The following is a 25,289-nucleotide window of genomic DNA, read 5'->3' on the forward strand; positions in this document are numbered from 1 at the left end:
ACGGGCAGTGCTAGAGTTATCTAAGTAAATTCAAAGCAAGAAGAAGCACCTTTCACATACTCCACTGGGATCAAGGAGGTAATTGAACTTGGAGGTACTCTACACTGGTGCGCCGATGGTGCTCAGCTTGTTGAAAGACGCGCCATCCTTGTTCCTCTGCAAGTTCTGGTGCCTGTCAGTGCCTGTGTGGTGTGAGGCGCAGCAGCAGTGGAAAGGTGCCACAGGCATTTCTCTCAAGGCAACCTATGCTAGGGTCCACCTTGCAAATCCCCTGGAGGCAAGTGCTGACAAGCTCTTTCCTCAGTTCAGTTCCTCCCATTGCCATGAGGAACACAGAAAGTGATGGAGTCAACACCCAGTGTTCCTGGTCTGCTCCTCGTGGGTTTGTCCTGTGCTGGTGCAAGCTCATTCCCTTCCAAGTGTCACAACTTCCGCTGCGGTGCATTGGACCCTTTGCCATGAAGCTGAGATGCATCTAAAAGAACAAAACAAGAGGGGTTTCAGCGTCAACCTCAGGTCTCAACTGCCTGATGTTGTGTCACCCTGCACATGAAAAAGCTGTTCTGTACCTCAGCCCCCAAGAATTTGAGCTAGGAACTACTGGGCAAAACAAACTAGCAAGAGCCCTTATCCATAGTTAACAAATGCAAGATGGTATCAATCACTCAGACAATCTGGAAACACAGCACAGTTTGAGAGAGGCTGCAGATAAATTCAGATGAACTTTTATTACTGGCAGTTGGTTGTAATGACTGCTTTGGATGCTCCACACAAAAGAAATCAAAAGCAACTCAGGTGCATTACTCCAAGCTTAAACACCCAAATATGGGAAGGAAAGAGCAGGAGGGAGCAAAACAAGAAATAAGGACAAGAATAGTGAACAGTGACAAAGAAAGTTTAAGATGCAAAAGTTTCCAGGAAGGACTGAACTACTGTCATGCTATAGGAAGGAATTGGTATATTTGAAACAGGTATAAACAGGCAGCCAGGGCCCTGGGCCAGGGTGAGTAACAGTTTGTTCTCTGCTGGCCACTGTCAGGCTCGAAAAGTGTAGCCCATTCTAGAGCTGACTCATAACATGGATAAGGTTAGAACCAACATGAGATAATGCATATGCACCTTCACAAGCAAACATGCTGGCAACAGCGAAACCCAGTACTACACACCACCTGTTCACAGTTGCTTCTTGACAGCTTCAAGCCAAAGCATGTCACACTTTCCAGAACTACCAGACATCCCATCACATGGTAGGCTATACAGCTTTCACATGTTCTCTTCACACTGAAACACACTCCCAGGAAGCATTTCCTCCCCCTCCAATGGGCAGGAGATTTCTGGTTAGACTGTCATTCCTCTACATAAATTAATAGTTTGAAGCTAGAAGGAACCATTCTGATAGACTAATCCCTGGAATTTCACCCACAGAGAATTCCATCTAGCTTCTAACTTCTAGTTGAGCTGGAACACAACTTTATTGGAAGATGACAAGTGACAATGGCTCCACCACATCCCGAGGCAAGTTCCAATGGCTAATTCCCTTACTGTTTTGTTTTTTTAAAAGCACCTTGTTTCTAGTTTTTTGGCCAGCTTCAGTTCTTGGCCACTGGATCTCATGTTGCATTTTCTCCTAAATTAAGGAACTTCTTCCACTATCAAGATGGTGTTTGTAAATTACATTCAAGTTCCTTCTTTTTGCCCATGTTAGGCAGACAAGATCATGTCTTACCAGTAACACATTAGGTCCCATTTTCAGTCACTGTTTAGTTAAGAATACCTTGCTTCTTTAGAGATTTTTTTACCATCACACCTGAGAGTAAATGGTTTTCAGTCCTCTGCTTCTAGGTCACAGAGTTTGTACCTAATCAGTAATTTTTGGTGGCCATGCTCTCTACCCCCCACATCTTTCACTCCATAACATACTGACTAGAAAGAAATGGTATGCTTCTGCCAGGATGCAGGAGAAAGAGCTCAGAAGAGGATCCTTTGGATTTTCCTATACCTCTAGTGTCTGCATTAGGGGAACACATTCCTTTACAGCAGATGCTAGAAGGCACTACTGTAATCACAAGCCTCATTAACTACAGAGGTTTGCTCACACGGCAGTGTGCCCATGCTGCCTCACTCACCCACAAAATCTGCTCAAGAGAACCATAGCAGCAGCACTGAATTGTATTACCTGTGTAATACAACAGACTGGACAAGAAAAGCAGGAGCAGGTGTAGGCAAGTTCTGAGTTGTACTAGCAGAGCAAGGTTTACTCAACACTTAAATCTAGGTTTCATGAACATTAAATGTATTCGCCCCACCACACCACCTTGTACAGAGCTGCTACGGTTACATCTGCATGCACAAGCCACAGCAGCTTTTACTCTAGACAGTGCTTCTCAGCTTAGTTAGGCTCAAGGGCCCCTTCGGGAAATGCCAGTTCTTAGCTTACACTCTTTTTTTGAATGCAGGAACCTAACAGTACAAGTCTTCTGTTGCAAAGAGCTTAGAAAGATTCTTCCTTCCATGGATTCTCTGAGGTGATCTTGTAAATCAAGTTTGTGCACCTAAGAGTGCTAGCATTGTGTGGCGCCCCATAACACCCTTGAAAGGAACTCAAGGTATGCCAGGCTGCCAGCCTACCCTGGCTGAGAATCACTGCCCTAGCAGTAACTCACTTGAGAGCCCACTGCAGAGTGCTGTAAAAGCACCCACATAATACAGAGCACACCCAGCCCCTACTCTGTTTCTAGGTTCTAGAAACAGTAGGAATATTCAGCTGTACCTCACACAGATGTAGTGTGCTTTGTGCTGGTTCTGAAGGAATGTTACTAGAGTCATCACTAGTTTACTCACACAAATATCGAGTTATTAGTACATGGCAGTTGGCCCAGCAAAGCTGGAAACTCATACTGCAAAGTTTCCAGTAGAATGTAAGCTCACCTTGAAGGAAAGGCAGCCGCCCAGTCAGATGCCTGAATGTAAGATTTCCTCTTAGACATCTAGGCCTAACACCTTATGTAGAGAACAAACAATCACCTATGCAACCAGCGCATTCAATCCTACTCAGTATCAATGGCCTACACAAAACCACCCAGAGCTATAAGTACTCACAATGAGGCCACGTATCTTTGCACAAAGAACAGAGCTGAGTCCCTGGATAAAATGAGAAATGCCAAACACCATATGTGGGAAGTCATCCCAGATGGAGGTATCAAACTCAAAGGACATTCAAGATTAATCCTAACCCTAAATCACATGAGGCTGGTGAAATGGAGCATCAGCAAGGACCCTACCAGTAAAGACAACACTGAAGTCAGGGGTACTTTCACCACAAAAGGAGCATGTGTTGAGACAAAGGGTGACTTCACAACGCAGAAGACAAACAAGACCATCTGACAAGTTACCTGGCAAACTTTGCGGTAAATGGGTGGACAGGGCAGAGTGTGGGAGTGGTGCTGCATGGTGCGGGCTGGAGTGCAAGCCAGCCAGAAGACCTAGAGAGAAAAACAAAGAAAGGAGGGGGGGAAAAAAAAAGAACAAACACACATTGAAGACGGAAACGAGCAGAGGAGCTGTAGCAGTCAGAGCCAATAGCTTAGCCACCGGTATTAAAGCCTGCCAAGCAGTGGGATCCCTGGGCTAGCTAGAGGAACAAGCCCGGGGCGTCCAAAACCACTTACTAATGACACAAACGCATGGATTACAAGCACAAAGCAACAATATGAGTGATGGGCTCATCTGCAATGGGCTAAACACAGCTGAGTCCTGGTGTTTTCGCAATTCTACTGCACAGGCAGGAGAAACACACACGGGGAGAAAGGAAGAACTCACTGTGGCCAAGGCCGTGGTGAAATGTTCCTGGGGCAGGGCCAGTTACTATTGCATCCTTCGATACTCCTGCTTTAGGGGAGGAGTCCGAGCTGAAGGAGATGACGTGAAGAGGGAAGGAATGGATAGGAGATATAATCCCCAGTGGTGTGGAGCTCAGGGCACCTGGCAGCTTTGAATTGCTGGACTTGTAGGATGGAGACAGTACACTTAAGGAAGAAGAACTGGTTAGCAGCACAGCCCCACTAGTTCCTTTCTGAGGAGGAAAGAGCAAGAGTCAGTCAAAACAAAATCAATGGCACCTCATCATTACTCACATTCCGCATGGAGCAACATAGGAGGTGGGTACAGGACTCCTGCCACACCAGGACATTTCTCACCTACACACACACACACACACGCGCGCGCGCGCGCGCCCAGCTGCCAGGAGTTAGTTACCTCCATGACGCCAACAGCCCGGTGTCTGAACATTGTGCGTTTGAAAAGGTAAGAATGACCATACTAGATTAAAACCAGTCCCATCTAGGCTGGAATCCCACCTCCAACAACGAAGAATGCCTCAGGGGAATGTGTGGACAAGCATGCACTTATGTTCTTAGGAGGAAGTTCTTACTAGTTCCCAGCAGTATGTATGTAGCTGCTCTGTGTCCTATAAGCAAAGGGGCCAACTTTGTACAGCCTTGGATTTTTATCCTGTTCCACTAACTGAAAACACCATTTAGTCAGATGGCTGACTGGCTAGACAGTACTTTATTACATAAAAGTACTTAGCAGGACTAATCAGCTTTTAGCTGCAGTGGGCTATGTTGTGGGGAGTATTGCAGGGGGTCCCAAAGTTGAAGGTAGACCCAATGTTATTTAATGATGCACTAAATTTGTATTTATTTTTCAGAACCCAAAGTCCTGTTCCGTCTAAGCAGATTATAGAAGCAATCCCAAAGTACTGGAAGGGTGTGATAGCTGGACACAAAATAACTGTCTATTTAGCGTTTAAGATAGTGTGGGAGATGCTTTAGATTGCTGAAATAAATCCAGTTCAATTACCTGTTCTTCAACAGTGAAGCAATCTTGATGCTGGAATACTTAGGGTACAGTAATTTTAAAAATCAGACCAAGTTTGAGTTTGCAAATCTAAACCTTGAAAGTTTGTTCTAATGCAATTCAGGAGTGAAGTGAAGCACAATGATATTATATAAACACTGCAAATTGTAGACTATCTTTTTTGAAACTTTACAGATCTGCTATAGACTAAAACCCCCAAACTACTGAAAAGTAAGACTGTGCTGCTGCCAGCGCTTCAGTGGGTATAACTACACACATAAGAAAAGCTTCACTGATTTCAGGTAAACTATTTACAAAACTTACGTGCATCAAGTTAGGCATGCACAAAAGGTTTTACAGCACCATGGGTTCATTTTTTTTAAACATTTTTCTAGCTAGCATAAACTTTTGTTGCTTAAAAGCCAGATTGACTTCAGTGTTAGCAGTAACAAGTTAGTCACTGAACAGGCATTAAGAATCACACCCCCCCCAAATTTAGAAACAGGAACCTAATACTGTACTGGGTGCCTGCAGGTTGTGCTTTCAAGTGATTTAGGAGCCCCAGATCTACTTTGCCTTTAGACGATAAACTCCAGGGGAAGAAAAAAATTCAGGCGAAATTATAGCTGAATACAGAGAATTATAGCTTTGACCTCATGCAAGTTCAATTTATGGGAAAGTGGCTGCAAAACTATCTGTGCATGTGCATATGTACATACTTACAGGAAGAGTTCAAGCCCTGAATTTGTCTCCATCAGACAAACATTTTAACTGTGAAACATCTTACAAGAGAAGTCTAACAATTAGGAAGCAATTAAAGGAACAAAAGCAAAACAGCCCATTTGCCTATTTAACAACTACATAATATAATAGCAGAAAGCAGGGCAGGGGGGCATCTTAGGGCATTTTTTCATAAGTTCTGGGACCCAGTGCCAGGCACTATAATTAAAAGTACACATGCATTAGCATCACCACATGTCCCTGCACCATAAAAATGGTGGCGGGGTGCTTTGAATTAAAGCTCATTGAATGCGTTTTATTTCAGAGCACTCCACCACCATTTTTGCAGCTCAGGGATGCACGAGGACGCTGATACACGTGTTGCGGAAGGCTGCCGGAATATGTCAATTCCTGTGCTGTAGCAGAATCAATTAATTGAGTCTGCTCCGATGCACTGGATTTCCAGCATGTTGGAGCAGGCTCTGTGCACGTCTATAGGAGCCCTTAGAGACCAGCTGGCTCAGAGAGATAGGAGCCTTTGTAGACAACAACATTTGTCAGAGCTGTGGATAATAATTAATGTCTTGGTCAACTGGTAGCAACTGGAAAAGTAAGTTGTTACCTAAAAATGCTCATACCCTGCTGAACCAGCTTGTCTCCAAGTTGCCACTCTGCCCTGTCTTCAATTTGACTTTGGACTAACACAACTAACCACCTCTATAGAACAGGAAATGAAGAACCAGGAAAAAGTAAATAAAAATATCTGAATTAAATTTGGAAAGTGGATACATGATGCACACATTTGAAAACCACTCTTAAGTTTGCCTCGCTAGATTTCAGGAGTTATTTGCTACTGAGGTGAACAGGACAGGTGTAGACGCTAATTTGGCCTATTATTTCAGTTGTCTGCACACTCAACTAGCCAGCCCCTCAGTATACCAAAAAATAAAAAAACATTCCAAACTGCGAGCCAAGTGTAATTGACACTGACTGCATTTTTAAAAATAAAACAAGCTTGGATTCTGGAGCACTATTCAGGGGCAGAGTTGTTGTCCAAGCAATCTGAACACAAAGCCTGCAGTAGAAGCAAACAGTCACTTATTTTTGGAACTTCCTTGAAAGTTTGTGTGTTGAGGCAGGTCTTAGGAACTGTTAAAAGCAATAGCAGTGTCCTCATATGCGGGGCTAAGCCAGCAGGGTACTCACCGGCACAGAGGTAGAAGATGCAGTGCTGCTCACCACAGCTGGCTTGAGGGAGGAGGTCAATAACTTGGCCACCCCTTGAGTCCCTCCACTTGTGTCTCCATTTGGACCACCAGGTGGTGCTACTAAAGTCAGCTTCTGGGAGACTGGAGTTTTCTTTACCGTGGAGCTTGGGGAGGAGCGGCTGGAGGTTTGCCCTGGGGAGGGTGTCTGCACGCCGGAAAGCAAGCTCCCTGAGGAGGAGCTCTGGTTTGCAGGCACACCAGATGTGGAACTGCTGGAAGAAGCCCCATGCTTGGAAAGAGAGCCAGAAATGAAAGGAGCTTTGTAGGATTGTCCTGAAGAACTGGAGCTGACTGAGTGCTTTCCGGCATAGCTCAGGGATGCTGGAGAGGAGCCCAGGGTCTTGTGAGAGCTGCTTGAAGCTGGGGTGCTGCCTGCTGCTGATGAAGCTGAGGAATGGAAGCTCTGAGCTTTAGTTGACGTCTTAACCTGCTGGAGGAGAGCGCGCTGGGGAAGCGGGGAGGTGGACTTGGGGCTCTGCAGCTTGACAAATGGAGCTGGGGAAGTGAAGTTTTTCTGTTGCTGGCTGCTCGAGTGAAAGACCTTTACCTGGGTGGCCGGCACAGGTGTCGATGTCTGGGGCCCATGACTTGGTCGCTGCAGGCTATGGTGCTTCTGTTTGGCCTGATGTGCATCAGGGATTTTATTGGGGGAGGTCTGGCAGGACAGTTCTTTGTAAGTGGAACTCTCTGTCTTTTTGTCTTGAGCGGACTGTCCCAATGCCAGTGCCTGTTCAGCCAGGAAATTGAGGGGTGACTGGAGAGAGCTGCTGGGGGACGGGGAAGGGGAAGGACTGGACTTAGCAAAGTTCCTTTTCTCCTCTGAACTGGTGAGATTTGTGATCTTCTCTGAAGGAGTTTTGGGGGTCCCAGGAAGTGTGAAATCAGGGCTTCCAGCTGCCCTGCTATTGAGCACAGCCAGTTCTTTTGAGACAGCTTCCAGTGAGGAGGTTGGGTTATGAATTAAGTCCTCATCCAGGGAGTCATCCATACTGAAGGCAGCAGGGGTGGCTGTGCTGCTAGATGCCTGGGAAGCACTGAGAGCCAAAAGCTCTCGAGTTTGGGTGCTGATGCCCATGCCTGCTCCCTGGGGCTCTGAAGACAGAGAAACTGTGCCACTTGAGTGAATCAATGGAACAGACATAGGAATCTTTTTATCTGGCTTACTGGAGGAGTCCTGCAAGAACATCGGGAGAGACGCATCAGATCCAACAAGGAACTTCTCAAAAGGAAAGAAAGGCAGTTCTTACCTGGGTATCAATATCCCAAGCTGTCGAATGGCAGGGGCTAAGGCAGGTCCAGCTCAGCACACTCTCTGCAGGCTGACCTACAAGCTGTGTAGCACCACAACTGACTGCTTAGTTCTCCAAGGACACCCTGTTTAAGTCACAGATTCAATTCCTGCCCAGTAATGGTACCTGTGTCAACCAGGAGGATCTGCCCCTCATGTGCTCCATATAGACAAGAGAAAGCCAGAAGTGAACTTTAGCCAGGAAATATTCCCAGTTCCAACCCAGCTGCGTTGGAAATACCTCAAGAGGAGACTCTTGGATCAGAGAACAAATCATTCAAAGTCCACATCTGTCACCCCTTAGCACAGGCACATCCTATACCAAGCATATGGCAGATGGAGCTAACTGCTGTCAAGTAAGTTCATGACAACTCCTGGATTTTGGTAGAGACCAGGAAGTGAAGGGCTGTACTATAATGCAAGAGATAAATCTGCATGTGTGGATGTGAGGGAGATTAGGTAAATATGGAAGAGAAAGCTCTGCCTGCTTTAAGCTAAATTTACTGAGTTCTCTCAAATTACAACCACTGCTAAACACACTCCATTTCCTCAAAAATCAGGGAGAGGAAGACATTTAGTGCAGGGGGTGGGCAAAATATGGCCCATGGGCTTGATCCAATCTGCCAGGCACCTTCATCTGGCCCATGGCACCCAACAACTAATTGTATCCTGGCCAGCCCTTCTGCCCACGAAAGTGGGAGTGAGGCCCCCACCTTCCCTCCCTCCCTCACACCTCACAAATGCCACACCCACACCCTGATCCCCACCACTTCCCCTGCTGCCCCCACACACACCTCCCCACGCTACCACACACATACATCCCTCCACACCCCACCCCATTCCACCCCACACACACACACACACACACACAATACAAGACTAAGTCTGTATTTTTGAGCTATTATGCAATCATCTGTATACACAGTATGCAAACAAATCACGACAAAAATATTTTTTGTAATAAAATTAAAATACATTATAGTAGGTATTTGACTTTTAGTGTACGATTTGTTTTTTTTCTGGTTCTAAGGATAACAAACCCCCTCCCAAAAGGGGGCAAGGAGAGGGACTTCTGGTGGGTTTGGAGTGAGACTTCTGGTCCCAAGATGGTGACCAGGGAGGCAGGGCAGCTGTCAAGGGGCAGGGCTACCCATGTGACACTTGTTAAGCAGCCCTCCAGCCAAAATAATTACCCGCCCCTGATTTAGCAAGCATCTTTGGGTTCCATGGTAGTTTTAAGGAGAAATCACTTATGCCCATTCTCCTGTCATACCCGTTTCCAAGACTTCTATATCCCTACACAGTAGCATCCTCATCCAAATGCTTTAGAGCTAGAGGAAGCCAAAAAGTCAATCCCATAGAGTCACACAGAAGTAATCTGGCCCATGGAGACAGGATTCCAGAGAGAGATTCCCTTTCTCCACCATATGAAGGATCAGCATTGACCCCTTGAGGCAGGGAGATAACACCACTCACCTTCACTTTCACCTTTGGAGGAGCCATCACTTTTTTCTTTGCCCTGTTTGGAGACATACACAGAAACATGGGCTCATTCAATGTCCTTGAAGAACAACAGAATTAAAGAGCACACTGAAGACTCTTCACAAGAGTGCATTAACTAATCTCCTGAGATTCAGAGGAAGGGAGGCAGCTTCTCTGGTACTAGGATTCTAACCACAAGGTTTCTTTTTCTAGGCAGCCCCAAATTATGCTTCATGCTAGAAAGGAGGGAGGTGGGAAGAAGAAAAGTCTTTGGAGCACTGGCAAAACATACTTCTAAAACCTGCGCTGTAAGCATTCAGCCTGCACATTCTCCACCTACTGTCCCATTAGAACCAGAAGTAGGTTTGCTACAATAATCCATGCCAGAGCACAGCCATCTACAGAAAGAATCACCAACAAAATTGGTATGGCCACTGTGCCCAAGGTCACTACAGAGGCAAACTGGGAATTAAGAAGGTATAAAGGATCTAAGGACATTCTTGGATAGCAAACCTTCTGACAGTAAGTCTCATAAAAACAATTGGTCATTAGAGCAGGCACTGTCCCAACCAGATCTAATTCTCATAACCAACCAGCATCCCTCCTTCTTGCCTCTGCTAACTAGTTCTTATTTAGCTAACAGGAAAGCAGAGACCAAATCTGAGACAAACAGGGTGAGTGCCACACATACACTGATGGCATAACAGCCCAAACTTTCTCAGTGCCTCCTCTGGGCCAAGTGTACACACTCAGCAGAATGAGCAACAATTGAAAACCATATGGAAGCCCTGTGTATGGAGTTCACATCTGAGATTGCTTCAAGTGCCTGCACAATGAGTCCCATTTTAACCATATTTCAGGAAATACAAAAGATGAACAGTTAATAATGAACCTATTGTTGGGAAGTGGCCCTATGCAACCCTCTAATCTTCTCAGAAGCTCTCCCACTCAGACGAACCAAACCTTGTGCAATTCATCCAGGCCACAATCATACAAGCAAAACTAGAGGCCGCTGCCCTGAGCCTGTGTTAAAATTCGTAAAAAACTTTACTCAGTACCCCACCCCAACCATGAGGAATCAAGCAGTAGGCTAGTTTGTCACATGCCACAAGATACTCACAGGATAGATGTTAGGTGTCCATGTACACGCCTGCTCTCCTTGAACAGTGTCCTGGAAAAGGAAAAGAGTTCAGTGAGTAGTTGCATCTAGCCTGGCCCACAAGGATGACTGGAGTCACTGGAAACAGAGCTGCACTACACCCATGAGCCAAACTGCTGGAGCCAAAGACATACCTTCTATTCCAGGAAGCTCTTCTCCACTATCATCAGCTTCCCATTCAGGTCCCTCTTTGGGGTAGATCTTCCCTCGGTAGGCTCAGGGGCCAATTGGGATTACAACTTCAGTGAGCCCTCTGCTACTGGAACTGGCTAAATTAATTGGCATTGCCATATCAGCTCCAGTTCAGTTAACTGGGATCACTGCAACTGCTTCTTCAAGTGTCAGGGGAAGCAGCTTATAAACACAGTCAAGATATATGCATTTAATGCCTTCTTGTTATTCCCATACCTGATTATAAAATGAAACCATTTTGAAAAAAAATGCCAGCTCAGAGTATGTATTCTTTTAACTGCCATTTACCTACCAGAATAGAAACAGACTGCCTATTTTCACACAACCCTCCTTGGAAGTTCTTAAAGATCAACCACTGCCTTGTCATTTACAAAGAATCAAAATGATTTGCATGTGAAATGTATACACCAATTGTTGCCATTCCCTTTGCCCTGCTTTCTGTCCACTTATCTGTTTGTCTGCCTTCACCCCATGAGGACTGAGGAGCTTAGCCTGTCTTCCACCGATTGGAAGGTGACCAAGAAAAAATATTTCTGTTCCTAGTCATTTTCTAATCAATTCCATGTCTTGGCTCTCCAGCATTTAGTGTCAGTATTGAAATTGTACCTGGCTAATGCTTCAGGAACCATTCACTTGGTTAAGAACCACTTTCCTCCAGAAGTTGGAACAAACTATGGAAATGTTTCTATTTCAAGCCAACATAATCCTGCACACTTATTCCCCAATTGCTTTACTCAGTCTGTGTTATATGAAAAGAGCATGACAAATGCATTTGGGCATCTCATTTACATACACAGTTGCAGCAAAGGAGCAAGCAGATAACCAATGACAGATCTACATGGACATCTGCATGTGCAGCCATAAAAACCTGGGACCCACTTCTCCCCTCTCCCTTGATAATCTACAAAGGAGGTTGAGGAAGAGAAAATGGAACATCACATCCAACTCACTGAAAACATCAAACTCCAGCGGTAGAAACATACTGCTGTCCTTTTAAAATCACAGAGCAAGACAACAGACAGTCTCATCAAAATGGCTCCCTCCATCTCATGCTGGCATCCTCACTTCTAGAACTCAAGAGCAAGCACAGCTGAGCAGTACAGAAGATATCAAGGTTCGATTCCTGCTGAAGTCACTGAACTCTGTGCTTCAGCCTTCCTTCTTGATGACAGGGACACAGCAGGGACACTGTGGGATCCTCACCAACTCTAGATGGACTTAGAGATTCTCTCAGTAAGGAACACCAGGAATGTTAAAATGAGTCAGCTTTGACCTCACTCACCTGGCCTGCATCCAGCCCTTTGGCCAGAGGGCTTTCACTTCCGCATCTAGGAAGGTTTTCAAATAATCTTCCAAAGATTGAACCTTGTTTTTCTCAAGCTCATAGCCATCCACTTTCATCTTCACCGCATGGCAAAGCAGCTCCCTGAGGGATGGGCAGACTTCAAACAAAGGTTACTCAAAACTTCCCCCAACGGAGGTGCACTCTATCCCCAGAATTTGGTGGACATTTTGAGACTGGACTGAATCAGTCTCCACACCTTAGGTTATACCAGTCTGCAACAGACCATAGACCAGTTCAGTTTAGGATTCATAGTCCAGGTGTTCCCAACAGCCAGTCTTTCAGAGAAGAGTGATACTTCCCCAATAATGCCCACCACCCACTGTGCCACAAGAGTAATAGGGGCAAATCCTTCCCAACTCCCTTATCTGCCCCACCCCCCCACCAGGTGTTATCACCAGGCCATAATTACAGAGTTAACAGCTATAAAAATGAGCATCTATTGTCTTGAGAACTCCCTACAGCAACTTTTGACAGAAGACTCAGCCCATGCTGCATGAAATCTCCTTCGTATTCTAAAGGAAACTGGCAATAACAAATGTCCCTCCTGTTATAACACACAGTGAAAAGGAGGCAGCAACCAGATTTCATTACACCCTATTACAGAAGGCCAAGAGAGAGATTTGATAAATCTTTAAAACACATAAAAGATGGTTATAAAGAGGCTGGTGATCGACAATTCACTGTGGCCATGGGCGACAGAACAAAAAGTAATGGTTTTAAGTTGTAACAAGGGAAATTAGATTTCAGGAAAATTGGATTTCAGGAAAAACTTTCAACTACAAGGCCGGCTGAGCACTGGAACAAATTACCAAGAGAGAATGGGGAGTTTTCATCATTGAATAACTCACTTTTAACTTCCAAACTCTTGGATGAAATAGTTTAAACAGATGATGACTCTGGCTTGACCAGAACACTAGACTAGACAGCCTTTTGAGGTCCCTTCCAGCCCTATAATTCTATCATTTCCCTTCACCAATATTCCCAATTGTTCTTTTTGTCCAAGTCTATAATCCCAGGTGCTGCAGCCTATAGTCTAGTAGGTTTTCTATTAATGAAAGCTGGTCCTGTTAGAACATCCATCTCTTCAGTGCAGCTCCTTCTTTCCCCAAAGAGCTCCCTCCTCTGGCCTACACATACTGAGGCTCCCACAGAGTTGGCCCTAGGCCTGACAGTGGGAGTATTCTTAGAACACAGCCAGAACCTGGGACTAGCAAGTACAGAAATAATGTGGTGTGGCAATGCCAAGCCTCTGAGCAGCCTGCTACTATCAAGGTTTAGTACTGCTCAAAAATGTAAACAAGCTGAAGTGTTAGTACCTAACCATAGCAACTTCAGAAGCCTGGACTGGGGAAAAAGTAATACAGCTGAACAAAACCTCCAAACCATGCAAACCTGATTTCATCATTCCACTGAAATTTCTTTCGTGGTCCCATGATGCGCTTTCCTCCCTTCTCTTCATCGTCTTCCTCATCAGAGCAAATCCGGTCTCTCTGCTCCTTGTCCTTTTCCTCTTCCAACATCCTAACAGAGGAATGGAATTAGTGAGCTAAAGAAGTCATGGTTCCCAGATGTCACCTAGCTCAAATATTTGGTAGGATTCAGGGAAAAAGTTAGGCATGTATAAGGACGGCAAGAAGATGCAGAGGTATAAATAGTTAATACTAACATAAGCCTTGGAAGAGATAGTCAACCTCAAGCTTCAGGATTTAAGACAATTTCTAATACTAGCAATTAGGGGGCCTCTTGTAGCTCCCTCTGAAGTATTTACTACTGGCCACTGTCAGAGAAAGGATACTGAACTAGATGTCCTTCAGCAGTTCTTGAATACAGGAATGCCACGCCAAGTAGAAGGAAGCCCCCAGACAATCTCAGGGTGAAAAGGAACCTGCCAAGAAGAGTCAAAGAGAGCTGCTTCTTCTTTTGTATGGCATCAGATATCAATTTCTAGAACTATGAGCCACTGTCCAGTATTATCACTCAACGTGTGGATTCCATCTGCCCTGTCTGGGCATTTGTAAAGATTGCAGCTTTCAGTTAAGAGCTGTGCTGTTTGTTGGACACTGAATTCACACAAGGGGCTGTCCAAGATGTTCTTCTTGTGAAGTGTTGTTTTGAAGCATTCATATCCAGATCTCAGTCTGTTCAGCTTGACCTATGCTTCTCTGTTAAGGCCATGCCCAATGAGGAACTTGTTTGGTGTTGGTATAAAATGCTGTAGGAATAGGTCTGTGCAACAGGGCCCCAACACCGTTACTAAAGGGGCAAATGTGCTTGGGCTTTCCTCCATCCCCTTTCTCTTCCGTTTCACTTCCCTCTTTCCCCTCTTGCTCTGACACTCTCTCTCTCTCTCTCTCTCTCTCTCTCTCCTTGCATTCCCCTCCTCCTTTCCCACAGTATTTAGACATTGTTGCTCACGTTTTCTGGGTGCTACCGCAGCCCACTAGCAGGCTGAGGATTTTGGAAACAAGAAGGCTGCCGGGTCCAGGTGCAGTCAGCCCCTGATGATCCAAGGGTAGAAGTGGAAGAGTCAGGTGTGACCTGTATCACCCTTTATAATGCAAACTTCAGGCCAGGTAGACTGGCATCCCAGGGGAAGGAGCTCCCTGTGGAGAGGCAGAAGAACTGCTCTCAGAGCTGGGGAGAAGTGGCATTGGACAGCACCCGGGCAGGGAAGACCAGCGGCGCCATGTTGGGAATCAGGTAAGTTCTGGCACTTGTTTATTCTTTCAGTTGTGGTAAGGTGAACACCAGGCAAATCATTCTGGTTTTGAGTTGAGCTAATTCTGGGTGATTCTTAACTTGGTAGTCTGAACTGAGGCTGTTGGGGGAGGGGGGAGGCCACAGAAAGGAGGCGCTCATGAAATATCCCAAATCTCAAATGCAATTGGGAAGACAGAGACTGGGAGGTTTGTTCTAAGGCTGGCAGGGAGAAGATGCCAGCCAGAACTGCAAGAAAGTGGCAGGACATAAGGCAGCAGGCCTTCAAGCCTGCAAACATGCCTGCTGCGTCTAAAGTTTGTGGACCTGACTAGTCAGATCCAAACTAGTAAGCACAGCTAGAGTAAAACTGAACTGAGGCCAAGAGGGTCCTGGCCCAGACAGACCTGATGTCCAAGGGTCTCCTCACCCGTAAGCGTCCTTTCCTTGTCTACTTGTTCCATCAAGTTGTGGCAGGCGAGAGTACAGATGGAAGGGACATCCAGCAGGAATGAGGAGGCTAGCAGGAAAAAGTCCTAGAAAGCGGGTATGCCATGCCAGCACCCTGGGTGTGTACAGTCTGACTTTTCCTACCAGTTGACCCACTGTATTGCAGCCCATAGGTTTGGTTCAGCATCCCCAATCTCTTCTAGAAGCTTGTGGACTTCACGTATAACCTGTTTACAACTTTTAAGCCTCCATCTGTTCAGGTCTTCCATTAACAGTTGATCAACCAGGTGATTTTAGTCATCTCTTGCCTCTATTTTCAGTTAAAATGTCTTTTTATGTTACTTGGTCTAGCGCCTGAAAGTACAGGGAGTACATCTGTGTGTGTGCTTTAGTTGTGCAGCCTGTTATAAGCGCACCATTAAGCAGAGTCAAGATTTTTAGTATGAAAACTTCTGGACTATAGAGGAGCATAATATTCTGCTGGGGCATATACCATTGCAAGTGCAGTGATTCTGAGCACCCCATGCCACGCTGGCAAAACATCTTAACACGGTTACACATGCAGACACTTTACTGCTGATCTTCCAAATGTGATGTTTATATGCAAGGGAACAGTCTAATACAACTCCTAGGTAGGTTGGGGTATGCTCGTGGGGAAGGATGTGGTTGCCTACTCTGATATTCAATGGACTCTTGGCTCAACAACTGTCCAGTGGAAGAGTGATAATACTGATTTATTGATGATCAACTTTAAGTGCCACTTGTGGAGCTTAAGCAATGAGTTCCATGTCAGTACTTAGTATCTTTTTCAATTCTGTGATAGCTATTCCTTGAACTACTATGGCAACATCATCAGTGTACATGTATTGCTTAGATGTTGTATACAGGAAGATCCTTGGGAGACTATATTCTTCAGAGTTCGTACTTTGGGTTTTTTTTCTTCTTTGTTGGTGATGAGTTTGAATGATCTGCTGGAGATCATGATGAAAGTGCATAACTTGTGGTCAGGGTATCATAGAGGGCAGTTTATATTTGAGGCCTTGGTGCCATACAATGTCATAGGTGGCTGCTGTAAGGTTGATAAATACCATGCCTGTTTTCTGCCTCATTTCAAATCTGTTTTCTATGTCAGATGTAAGTCATGTAACTTGGTCAGTGGTACACAGCTTTTTCCCAAACATATGACTCACTTGAACAGACAAGCATGGTGCATAATTGACCACCTTACAGGCAAAGGCACCAAAAAAACAACACTGCCATGTCAACAAACTCCATTGTGAAAACACTGCAACAACAGCAGGTACACTAACCCAAGTAACCAACACAGAAAAATGACTAGACACCTGACTCGTGAAAAACTTAATCACTCAAGGTCAGCCTTAACTTAACTGCGCACATCTCTGACACTAAGTTTGACACAGCTATTAAAGTGATCAACTGGCAAGCCACATGAAGGCAAAGAACCACAATGAAAAGACAGCTTCAAAAAATTTGTGTATAAAATGTCTACAAAGTAACGGACTTCAAAAATCTGGAGGAAACCTGACATCATTGGGCACCTATATACATGCCAGACATTTGCTCCAACACATGCTAACTGACACACTCCAGCAGCCTCCATGTCACATGTCTTGAGCATCCTGACGCTTCAAAATGGCGGCGGGGGCACTAACTAAAGCTTGCTCAATGATCTTTAGGCAAAGTGCCCCCCACCACCATTTTGAAGTGCAGGATGCTGAATACATGTGACACTGTGGGTCCTTTAATTAGAGCAACTCTCAGAGCCACTCCAATTAAAAACACCCCCTCCACCCCAGAACACGTGTAAAGATGCCCATTGCTATTCTGAAACCAAATAAACCACCAGAGGATGTAAAAAGCTACTGACTCATCTCACTACTCTCCATTACATACAAACTCATGTAATATAATCCTGAATAGAATACAGAACATCACTGAAACCTAGCTCCCCAAAGAGATAACTAATAAAAAAGATTACAAGCTTACTTAGCAAACTTGGCTTGTGTATGGGCTTGGCATTCATCCTGGTATTTAGACATCTGCTCTGGCATTGCCCTGCCAATGGCTTCCTTCAGCTTCTGGAGAGGCTCTTTCAAGCGTCCACCCTGCAGAGAGCACCACAAGACAAAGTGAGATATCCCAAAACCCGTTTCACTCAAAAAATCCTATATTGGCAGTTTAGAGACCTCAGCAATGCTGTAACCACATGTGGCCATTAGATGTCCAGCACAGAATGGCAACGCCTCATGTAATAACAATGACTGTGCTCTGAAGATCTGAAATTAAGTGTAAATTAATAGATCTGGGGCACTTCCAAGATAACCCACCTGCTCATAGAGATACAGTTTGCGGGCACGCTTGACCAGAGTGTCCTTGCTGCAAGGCAGGAAGGCGGCCAGGTGGGCATAGACCCCAGATCGGATCTGGCTGTTCAGCTCCCGGGTCTGTAACTCTATGCTGTAGAAAAGGACAGACAATATTTTCTCATGACTTCATTATGGCCTCTCCATGCATCATCAAACTCAGGGAAAGACCACCAGAAGATATTAGGAAGGTGGCAAGCTCATTCTAGAAGTCCCCCAGGGTTTTTCAACCCAACTTATTCCAATCCTTATACTACCTAACCCTGGGGCAAACAGATGACTGCTAAAATGGATAAGTAGCATCATTTTTTCTGTGACCAAAGAAGTTAAGTGGACTGATTTCTATTCTGCATTCTGGTGGAAAATATTTTGGGGCACTCAGGGCAATCATACTTTGATGTAAGTAGTTTCATAAGTAGGACATTTAGATATTCTTTTCATCTCAGAGGAAGATGGCTGTCTGGGCCAAGCAGCAAGCCACAGAGACTGCTCCCTGACTGGTTCTCCATAATGTTATATGTTCCATTTGATTGGGTGTGTGTTAGTTCATGGGTTAATACTACAGTCTTGTTGCGAGTGTGGCTGTGTTTAAGAGAGATTGAGGCTCTGAGGCTATAAACAAAAATTGCACTTGTCCTGGGACAAACCATTTTATCCCAGAACAAAATGCATTCATACAAACATCTACATCTGTTGTCCCAGGGTTAATCCTAAAATGGTTTATGGGATAAGAAGTACTAACAGTTTATGCTGGGACGTTGCAAAGTGTGCCTGAATGGTCATCTCAGGACTGTATCATTGAACCAATGGCAGTGCATTCTGGAGCTCACTAAATCCTGAATAAAAAGAGCAATGTGTGTACATGCCAATACCATGATATTTCTGTTTCAAGACATATATAGGCACAAATCAAATCCAAAGTCTCTTCCTAGCCTGAGAGAGCTGGAGAGAAAACAGAGTAGACGTAAGAGGAAAAAGACTAGCTCCAGGGATGACAGAGTATAGTCTGAGAGAGGACAGAGGGAACTACAATGGCACAATAAAGACCGTTTGTTTGAAGTTGATCAGTCTGCTGTGTTGTTCTTGAAGCTAACACTCAGATCTTCCACTCCCTATACATGGCAAGATGCACTGAATATTACAGTAAAAGCTCTGTTATCTGGCATCCCCCATTCCCAGGGGAATATGCTGGTTAATTGAGCAGCCCCAGCCAGTGCTTCTCTTGCTGTCTGGGGCACCCCTCCACCCCTCCCGCAGCATCACCACCCGTCCCACAGGCCCTGTGGGACAGGGAGGCAGGCCCCGCACAGCCCTGCACAGTCTGTTATGCCCCCCTGCTGTGGGGGCTCAGCAGTGCGGGCTGCTTTGCCCCCTGCCGTGGGGGCTCAGGGAAACTGGAAGCGCCGCAGTAGGCACTTCCGGTTTCACTTTATCTTACAAGCTGGCATGCCAGTTAGTAGAGAATGCCAGCTTGTAAGATGCCGGATAGCACAGCTTTTACTGTAGTATATTTAATAATTATAAACGTTGCCTTTGTTCTTCTGTATTCTTTTCTTATTGAGCATGTTGCAATGAGAGAGAGAGAAAAAAGAGACAAATAAGACAAAAGGAGAGCAGAGACTGAACCAGACACATGCACACGCACACAGAGAACCATGTGCACAAACACAGAGAACCAAAACACATCCAGAACAGACATATGTACACAAACATCTGCAACCAGACACATGTGTGCGCACACAGAACCAGATGCTGGGCTCAGAGCGAGTAGGAGTCAGGCGGGCTCAGTCGCTGCCAGCCACAAAGCACGGGCTGCTCCCAGCAGGCAGCTGGGTGGCTGCAAGCACGGCTGCAAGCCCTGCTGCAAGCAGACTGGGCTCCATGATTGGCAGCAGCTACCCAGAGCCTGAGCCAGTTGCAGCCAGGAGACTGCAAACATCTGCTCTGGGCTCCAGCATCAGCTTCATACCAGCGGGTGCACGCAGGCTTGCAGACACCCAGCCACTAGCTGAGAGCAGTCCAGGCTTTGTGTCTGGCAGCAGCTGCCTAGAGCCCAGGCTGGTGGTGGCATCCTGAGCAAAATGGCCTTGCATGCCATGCTCAGCACACATGCTGGGGGTTACTTACCCCTGGTATATGGCAGGTAGCTACCCTTCCCATTTCACAGATAGGCAAACTAAAATACCAAGAGGCTAAGGAATCATTCCAGCTCACAGAGCAAGACAGTGGCACAGTCAAGAACTGAACTTGGTAACCCTTTTTTCAAGCCTCTCCTCTATCCACAGGCAGCACTGTATGGATTGGATGACCCTCCTGGAAGGGATGCTATTAGACATAGAATCTAGATTGGACTCAAATGCTTGAGTGGAGGGATATGAATAGCCAACAGTATTTGGAAAAAATCACTGTACATTTCAACAGTTTCTTGTGAAGACTAGATGAGAACTAGAGGTTTGGACACCTCCCAAGTTTCACCCTCAAGCCCCAAGTATTGATGTATTCCTACTGAAGGCCATTTAGAGAGAACATCAGGACTATTCCAGGTGTGCTCACCTTGGAGGAGCTTATGCAGGGTAGCAGCATCCTTGTCTCTGCCCCCAGAACTAGGAAGCGTGGTCAAGGAACAGGAATTGTCACCCAGGAACCATGTTTTATGTAAACTTTCCCCTTCCCCACACAGTTTTGTGCCATCCCCTCACACTAATAACAGACAAGAAAATGTGGTGTCCTTACTCCAATATGATGTTATTGACATCCTGGGTGAAGAACCGCTGTTTGCCCTCTCCTTCTGCAGCTCTTGCAGCCTGGGTTACACCAAATGGTAAAACATTAGTTCACACACAGATACAGAGAAGTAGAAGCAAGCCATGTTTTTTCAGAAAGGACCCTGTAATATGGCTCTATTGACAATGATGCCATTTAGACATAGGCTACATCCCCGATAATGGCACGGATGTTACACAACACCATTCACAACATAAATTCAGTGGCTTCTGGGCTGGACTGAATCTTGCTCTGTTATTTCTGAACAAATTATAAGTACCTCCCGGAGGTAGGCGCTGCCTGCTCCCCAACCCGACTCCAAGCTGCCCTAGATCTCTCCTCTCTCTCTGACCTGCAATGCAGCAGTGCCAACACTCACCTTTTCTATGAAAGAAAGCTCCTGAGAAGGTGCCCTGCAGTGCAGTCCCAGCCTGCTGCGGGCAGCATTCCAAGAACTATCCAAGATGCACACTGTTGCAGTGTGGCCCAGCCTGTATGGGTCACTGCTTTCATCTGAATGGATGTAGGGGAAGATATCTACCAATGCTCCAGGGCCAGTCAGCAGGGGAGAAGGTCCCAGAAACAAAAAGAATGCAAAGCCAATATTGCTAATAAATGGCCTCCCTGATAGAGCACCATGACACAAGTGGGGACTCCAGTCCCTGAAAGCCGCTAATGTACAGAGCAAGACATTCTAATGTCCTTCTGCTGAACAATGTTGTATTCTTGGTACCCTAATACAGACTTTCTATTATTAATTAACCACACAGGAAAGCAATGCTTAGGACAGCAACTACACACGAAAGCAATGCATACCAAGTTTCTTCTCAGTGACTTCAGGTAGAACACGGTTTGTAGAATGCTCACCCCAAATTTTTAAACAACTTGCTCAGCAGAAAATGCTGCTTCATTGAAAGTGAGATTTTGTTTTTGGAAAGGAAAAAAAGCTTATCTTTAATATCTGGAGTTTCCCCATGAAACAAAAGCCAGTTTATGGCCACCTCTAGTTCTTGACCTAGAAAGCAGCAAGCTGAGGCATTCAACCTGTTGGCTTCTTTGTGGAAGATGACAGCCCCCAGCCCTTCCCATTGTGCTAGCCAGGCATAGACTCTACCAGCCAATACATCTGCTTGTTCTCCAGTGTTAAGAAATCTCCATTCTTTCACTCCAAACAATGCCACAATTCCTTCATTGAGGTGGGAGTGGGACTCAGGCCCCAGATTAGCAAAGCAGAGCCCCTGGCAGCTTCTCAGCAGGTCCAGACTTGCCTCATGTTTAGCTCCCAATGACACCAACAAAAATGAGTCCCATGCTATTCTGAGCCACAGTGAGGTGTAGTGTGACTTTACTTACTGAAATGAGGGGCTGGAGGAAAGAGCAATAGCTCTGGACTGCAAAGCAGGATTCCCTCTGATCAGAATCAGATATAAAAGGTCCCTTGTTCTCTCTCGAGTCCTCCCTTTCTGGCAGGACCATACCCTGCCTCAGACCAATCAGGCTTGGGATGCTATAGCCACTCACAAATTACACACTAGTGTGGCCTGTGAAGCTGAGTGAAAATACTCCTCTCATGTGGCAATGAACATGGCTCATTAGCAACCAGCTCACCTGGTATGTTTTGACAGCAGCCTTCCCAAGAGAGCTAGGGAAGGCTCCTGGCACCACAGCAAAAGATAGTTCCAGAGTGCACAGCTTTTTATTTCATGGCAGACATGATGAATCTGAGTTTGTGGTTTGGAGAAGAAGTGCTGTGTGTGTAACTGGCATCCAACCTGTCCTTAGAGGAGGCAATCTCACCCTTACCACAAATATAGTTTCAGCAAGGCCTTACTCTGGATGCTAAGCAATGGGACCTCCTATAAGAGGACAGAATGCTGGCTATACATTGATGACAAAAAGTGTAAGATCTAGCAGAAAAATCCTGTACATGAAGCTCCCCGAGATTGGTCCCTATCTCCAACAGTACCAGGTGACAGGCTACACATGAAAGGCAGGAAAAAGCCAAGGCAATTCCATTCTATAGAGAAGGCACGTGATCAAGATTCTTCCAGGGTGGGGAGAGTTAAACCCCAAAACTCTAGGAGTACAGAAATGCCTATAGGCTTTATTCTGCCAGAGAGATGTCTCCAGATCCTGAGGTGGGAACAGAAGGGATAAAAATACAGTCCATCTCCACCTGCCAATAGTTTAATTTTGGGGCCCCAACTGACCAAAAGGTGCTTCCTTGCCTGCAAAAACCATACTCCAGCCACAACAGGTGCAGAAGCAAAGGGTGCTTTTCTACCAGGTGGTGAAACATCCCACTGCGGCCCACAGCAGCTTGGAGTAATCTGCCACCACTTTATCTTGCAGCAGTATAATAATTAACTCTGTGTCCAGGCAGCCTCCACATTATTCACCTCCAGCTCAGATATACTTCATGGGCAACCTATTTCAGTGTTATCCATTAACAGCAAAAACAAACAGCAACTTTTACAAAGAGTCCCATGGCATTTTATCATGCACAGGCAGCTATGCCAACACCTTATCCAACTTCTGTCCTATGATTCTGATGGCTCACCACTGTTATAAAGGTTTCAGGAATGGCAGAGAAGCTCTCTTAATAGAAGGCTAGAAGACAGTGACCCTATCCCAAGAGCACATAATCCTAGTTAGTACAAGGGCTTTGAATCAGAGTTTACCCTGTAACCATAGTAACAGGGCTGAAACATCACCTCAGTGGTTCATGCACAAGTAACGGCCGCTATCATGACAAACAGAATAACCAAAAGTGGGTGTATTTTTAAAATGCAATTCTTTAAAGATGCCATCAGGTGGCTCCATGGTTAATGTCTGCACATCCTAAAGAACCAAGAGCGCTCCATCAAATAATTCCATAACAGGGAGATCTGAAAACAAGGTTGGGTGCTTTGGATCCCACACCTCCCTATCAGAAAAGCAGACCCAACTGTGGTGTGCTGTAAAAAGTCTCAATGGAAGTATCCATCTACAAGCATCTCGTGGAGATCCCACAAATGGAGCAGAGTTAATAGCTAAACAATGAATCCTAGTACCTGCTCATTATAATGGACACGATGCTGAATGTAGCGTCTTTTCAATCTCTATTCTGATCATCACTGCATATTAAACCTATTATAATATAACCTGGCTTATAATGTAACCAACTTTATTAGCTCTTATAATAAGCCCACTCATGCTCAGTCAGCCATGGAAAAGTCCTATTAGTTCAAGTCTCTACCTTGCCAAGCCATGGAGCCAATGCTTGCTACCTACTGGCAGTAACACTTTGAGCTAAACTCCTAGGCCAAGGAACAGCATTCTCATATGATCACAAAGCACTGACAGCAGGAGGAAACGGAACTATACTATACCAGGCCCTACACAGTCTCTCTCTTCCATGAACAAGAGAAACTATGAGAAATGAAGCTATTGCTCCATTTGAAAGAAATCCATCTGTGAATGAAACAGAAGAGGCTTATCTTCCTTAAGAAGCTGCATGATCCATCTACAACCCATTGGGCAAGACACCCCTTGCCTAGCCTAGACATGCCTAGCAGCAGTACCTGGGTCAGTTCCTTGATCCGTCTCTCCAGTGGAGCTGGTAGTCCTTCTGGGAGGGAGGGTGGCTGTTTGAATTCCTGTTCCAAACCCATCCCAAGAGGATCACTTCCATCCTCCACATCATGGAAGGGACTCCCTTCTGGAGATTCATTGAAGAGCCGCTCCAGGTCCAGGTCCAGATCATTCAATGAGTCCACAGCAGTGACAGCCTGAAGCAAGTCATTATCACTGGCATGGCCAAAGAGAGATAGCAAAGGATCAGACATGGTCTCCACTTCTCGTGGGGCCGGAGCTTCTGCTGGGGAGAGTGACACCATCTTCTGCTCCTCATCCCTCTTTTTCTGAGCTTCCTTTTCCTTCTGGAATTTCTTCAGCATCTCTTTGACACTCAAAGCTCCAGAGTATTTCTTTTTCTTTTTCTCTTTACTGGCATTCAGTGCTGTGAAGCTGCAAGTGAGGGAGGGAGGAGGGGAAAAAAACTAGATCACATTTATGCCAGGAAGTCCCATAAAGAGAAATGAATTTTACAGAGCAAGGAGAGGAGAAAGGAAACCCCCTCACACCAGCACAGCCAGGGTCTAGCACTTCTCCTATCCCACTCCTCCAAACCAGAAATGACTCAGCCCGTTGCTAGGAATTTGGTACCAGATTCAGCCAACCAGAGGCACTGACTATGCCTCAGAAACACTCTGGTCAATATACATGTATTTAATGATTTACCTGGCTATCAAGTGATTTCTCTTTATTTTAACATATAAAGAAGTTCATGCCTCACACACCTCATTTTCAAATCTGTTCTGTTTCCTGCACACAGTCTAAAGACTTGAAGATTATTTCTTATGAAATAGCTAAACGAGGAGTGAAGTCATTTAACATGACTACACTCAGGGTTACAGGCCAATAGAGACAATGGATGGTCTGAAGTACAGCAGCACTGGAGACAAGGGAAGTTTGAGAACAGGAAGCTCATCACTGTCCTGTGCATTCTACTGGCTCTATTTGATTTCACGGACACTTTAAAGCCCTTAACTTTATTTTAAGGCTCTTCCTAGGCTAAGGTGTAGTTTTCTATCCCTGAAAAAACAACTTTCTATCCAAAATTTCATGAGCATGGGTCTCCCAG

At 45.4% G+C, this 25,289-nt stretch overlaps 1 protein-coding gene across 1 annotated transcript in view; it reads right to left on the reverse strand.

Moving 5' to 3' along the window:
* Positions 1-330: 330 nt before the first annotated feature.
* UBN1 (ubinuclein 1) overlaps positions 331-25,289 on the reverse strand; it is a 31,232-nt gene continuing 6,273 nt past the window's right edge. Inside the window, exons 6-17 of the mRNA XM_019539827.1 lie at positions 24,169-24,613; positions 20,576-20,646; positions 17,807-17,936; positions 17,466-17,584; positions 13,704-13,832; positions 12,249-12,392; positions 10,736-10,786; positions 9,610-9,652; positions 6,784-8,019; positions 3,820-4,072; positions 3,393-3,482; positions 331-475 (exon numbers count right to left, since the gene is read on the reverse strand). Coding sequence (XP_019395372.1) covers positions 423-475; positions 3,393-3,482; positions 3,820-4,072; positions 6,784-8,019; positions 9,610-9,652; positions 10,736-10,786; positions 12,249-12,392; positions 13,704-13,832; positions 17,466-17,584; positions 17,807-17,936; positions 20,576-20,646; positions 24,169-24,613 — 2,764 coding nt within the window. The 3' untranslated portion in view covers positions 331-422. The remainder of the gene's footprint in view (positions 476-3,392; positions 3,483-3,819; positions 4,073-6,783; positions 8,020-9,609; positions 9,653-10,735; positions 10,787-12,248; positions 12,393-13,703; positions 13,833-17,465; positions 17,585-17,806; positions 17,937-20,575; positions 20,647-24,168; positions 24,614-25,289) is intronic.

This window comes from Crocodylus porosus, unplaced genomic scaffold, assembly GCF_001723895.1.
Source record: "Crocodylus porosus isolate Cpor-Errol unplaced genomic scaffold, CroPor_comp1, whole genome shotgun sequence".
NCBI lineage: Eukaryota > Metazoa > Chordata > Crocodylia > Crocodylidae > Crocodylus > Crocodylus porosus.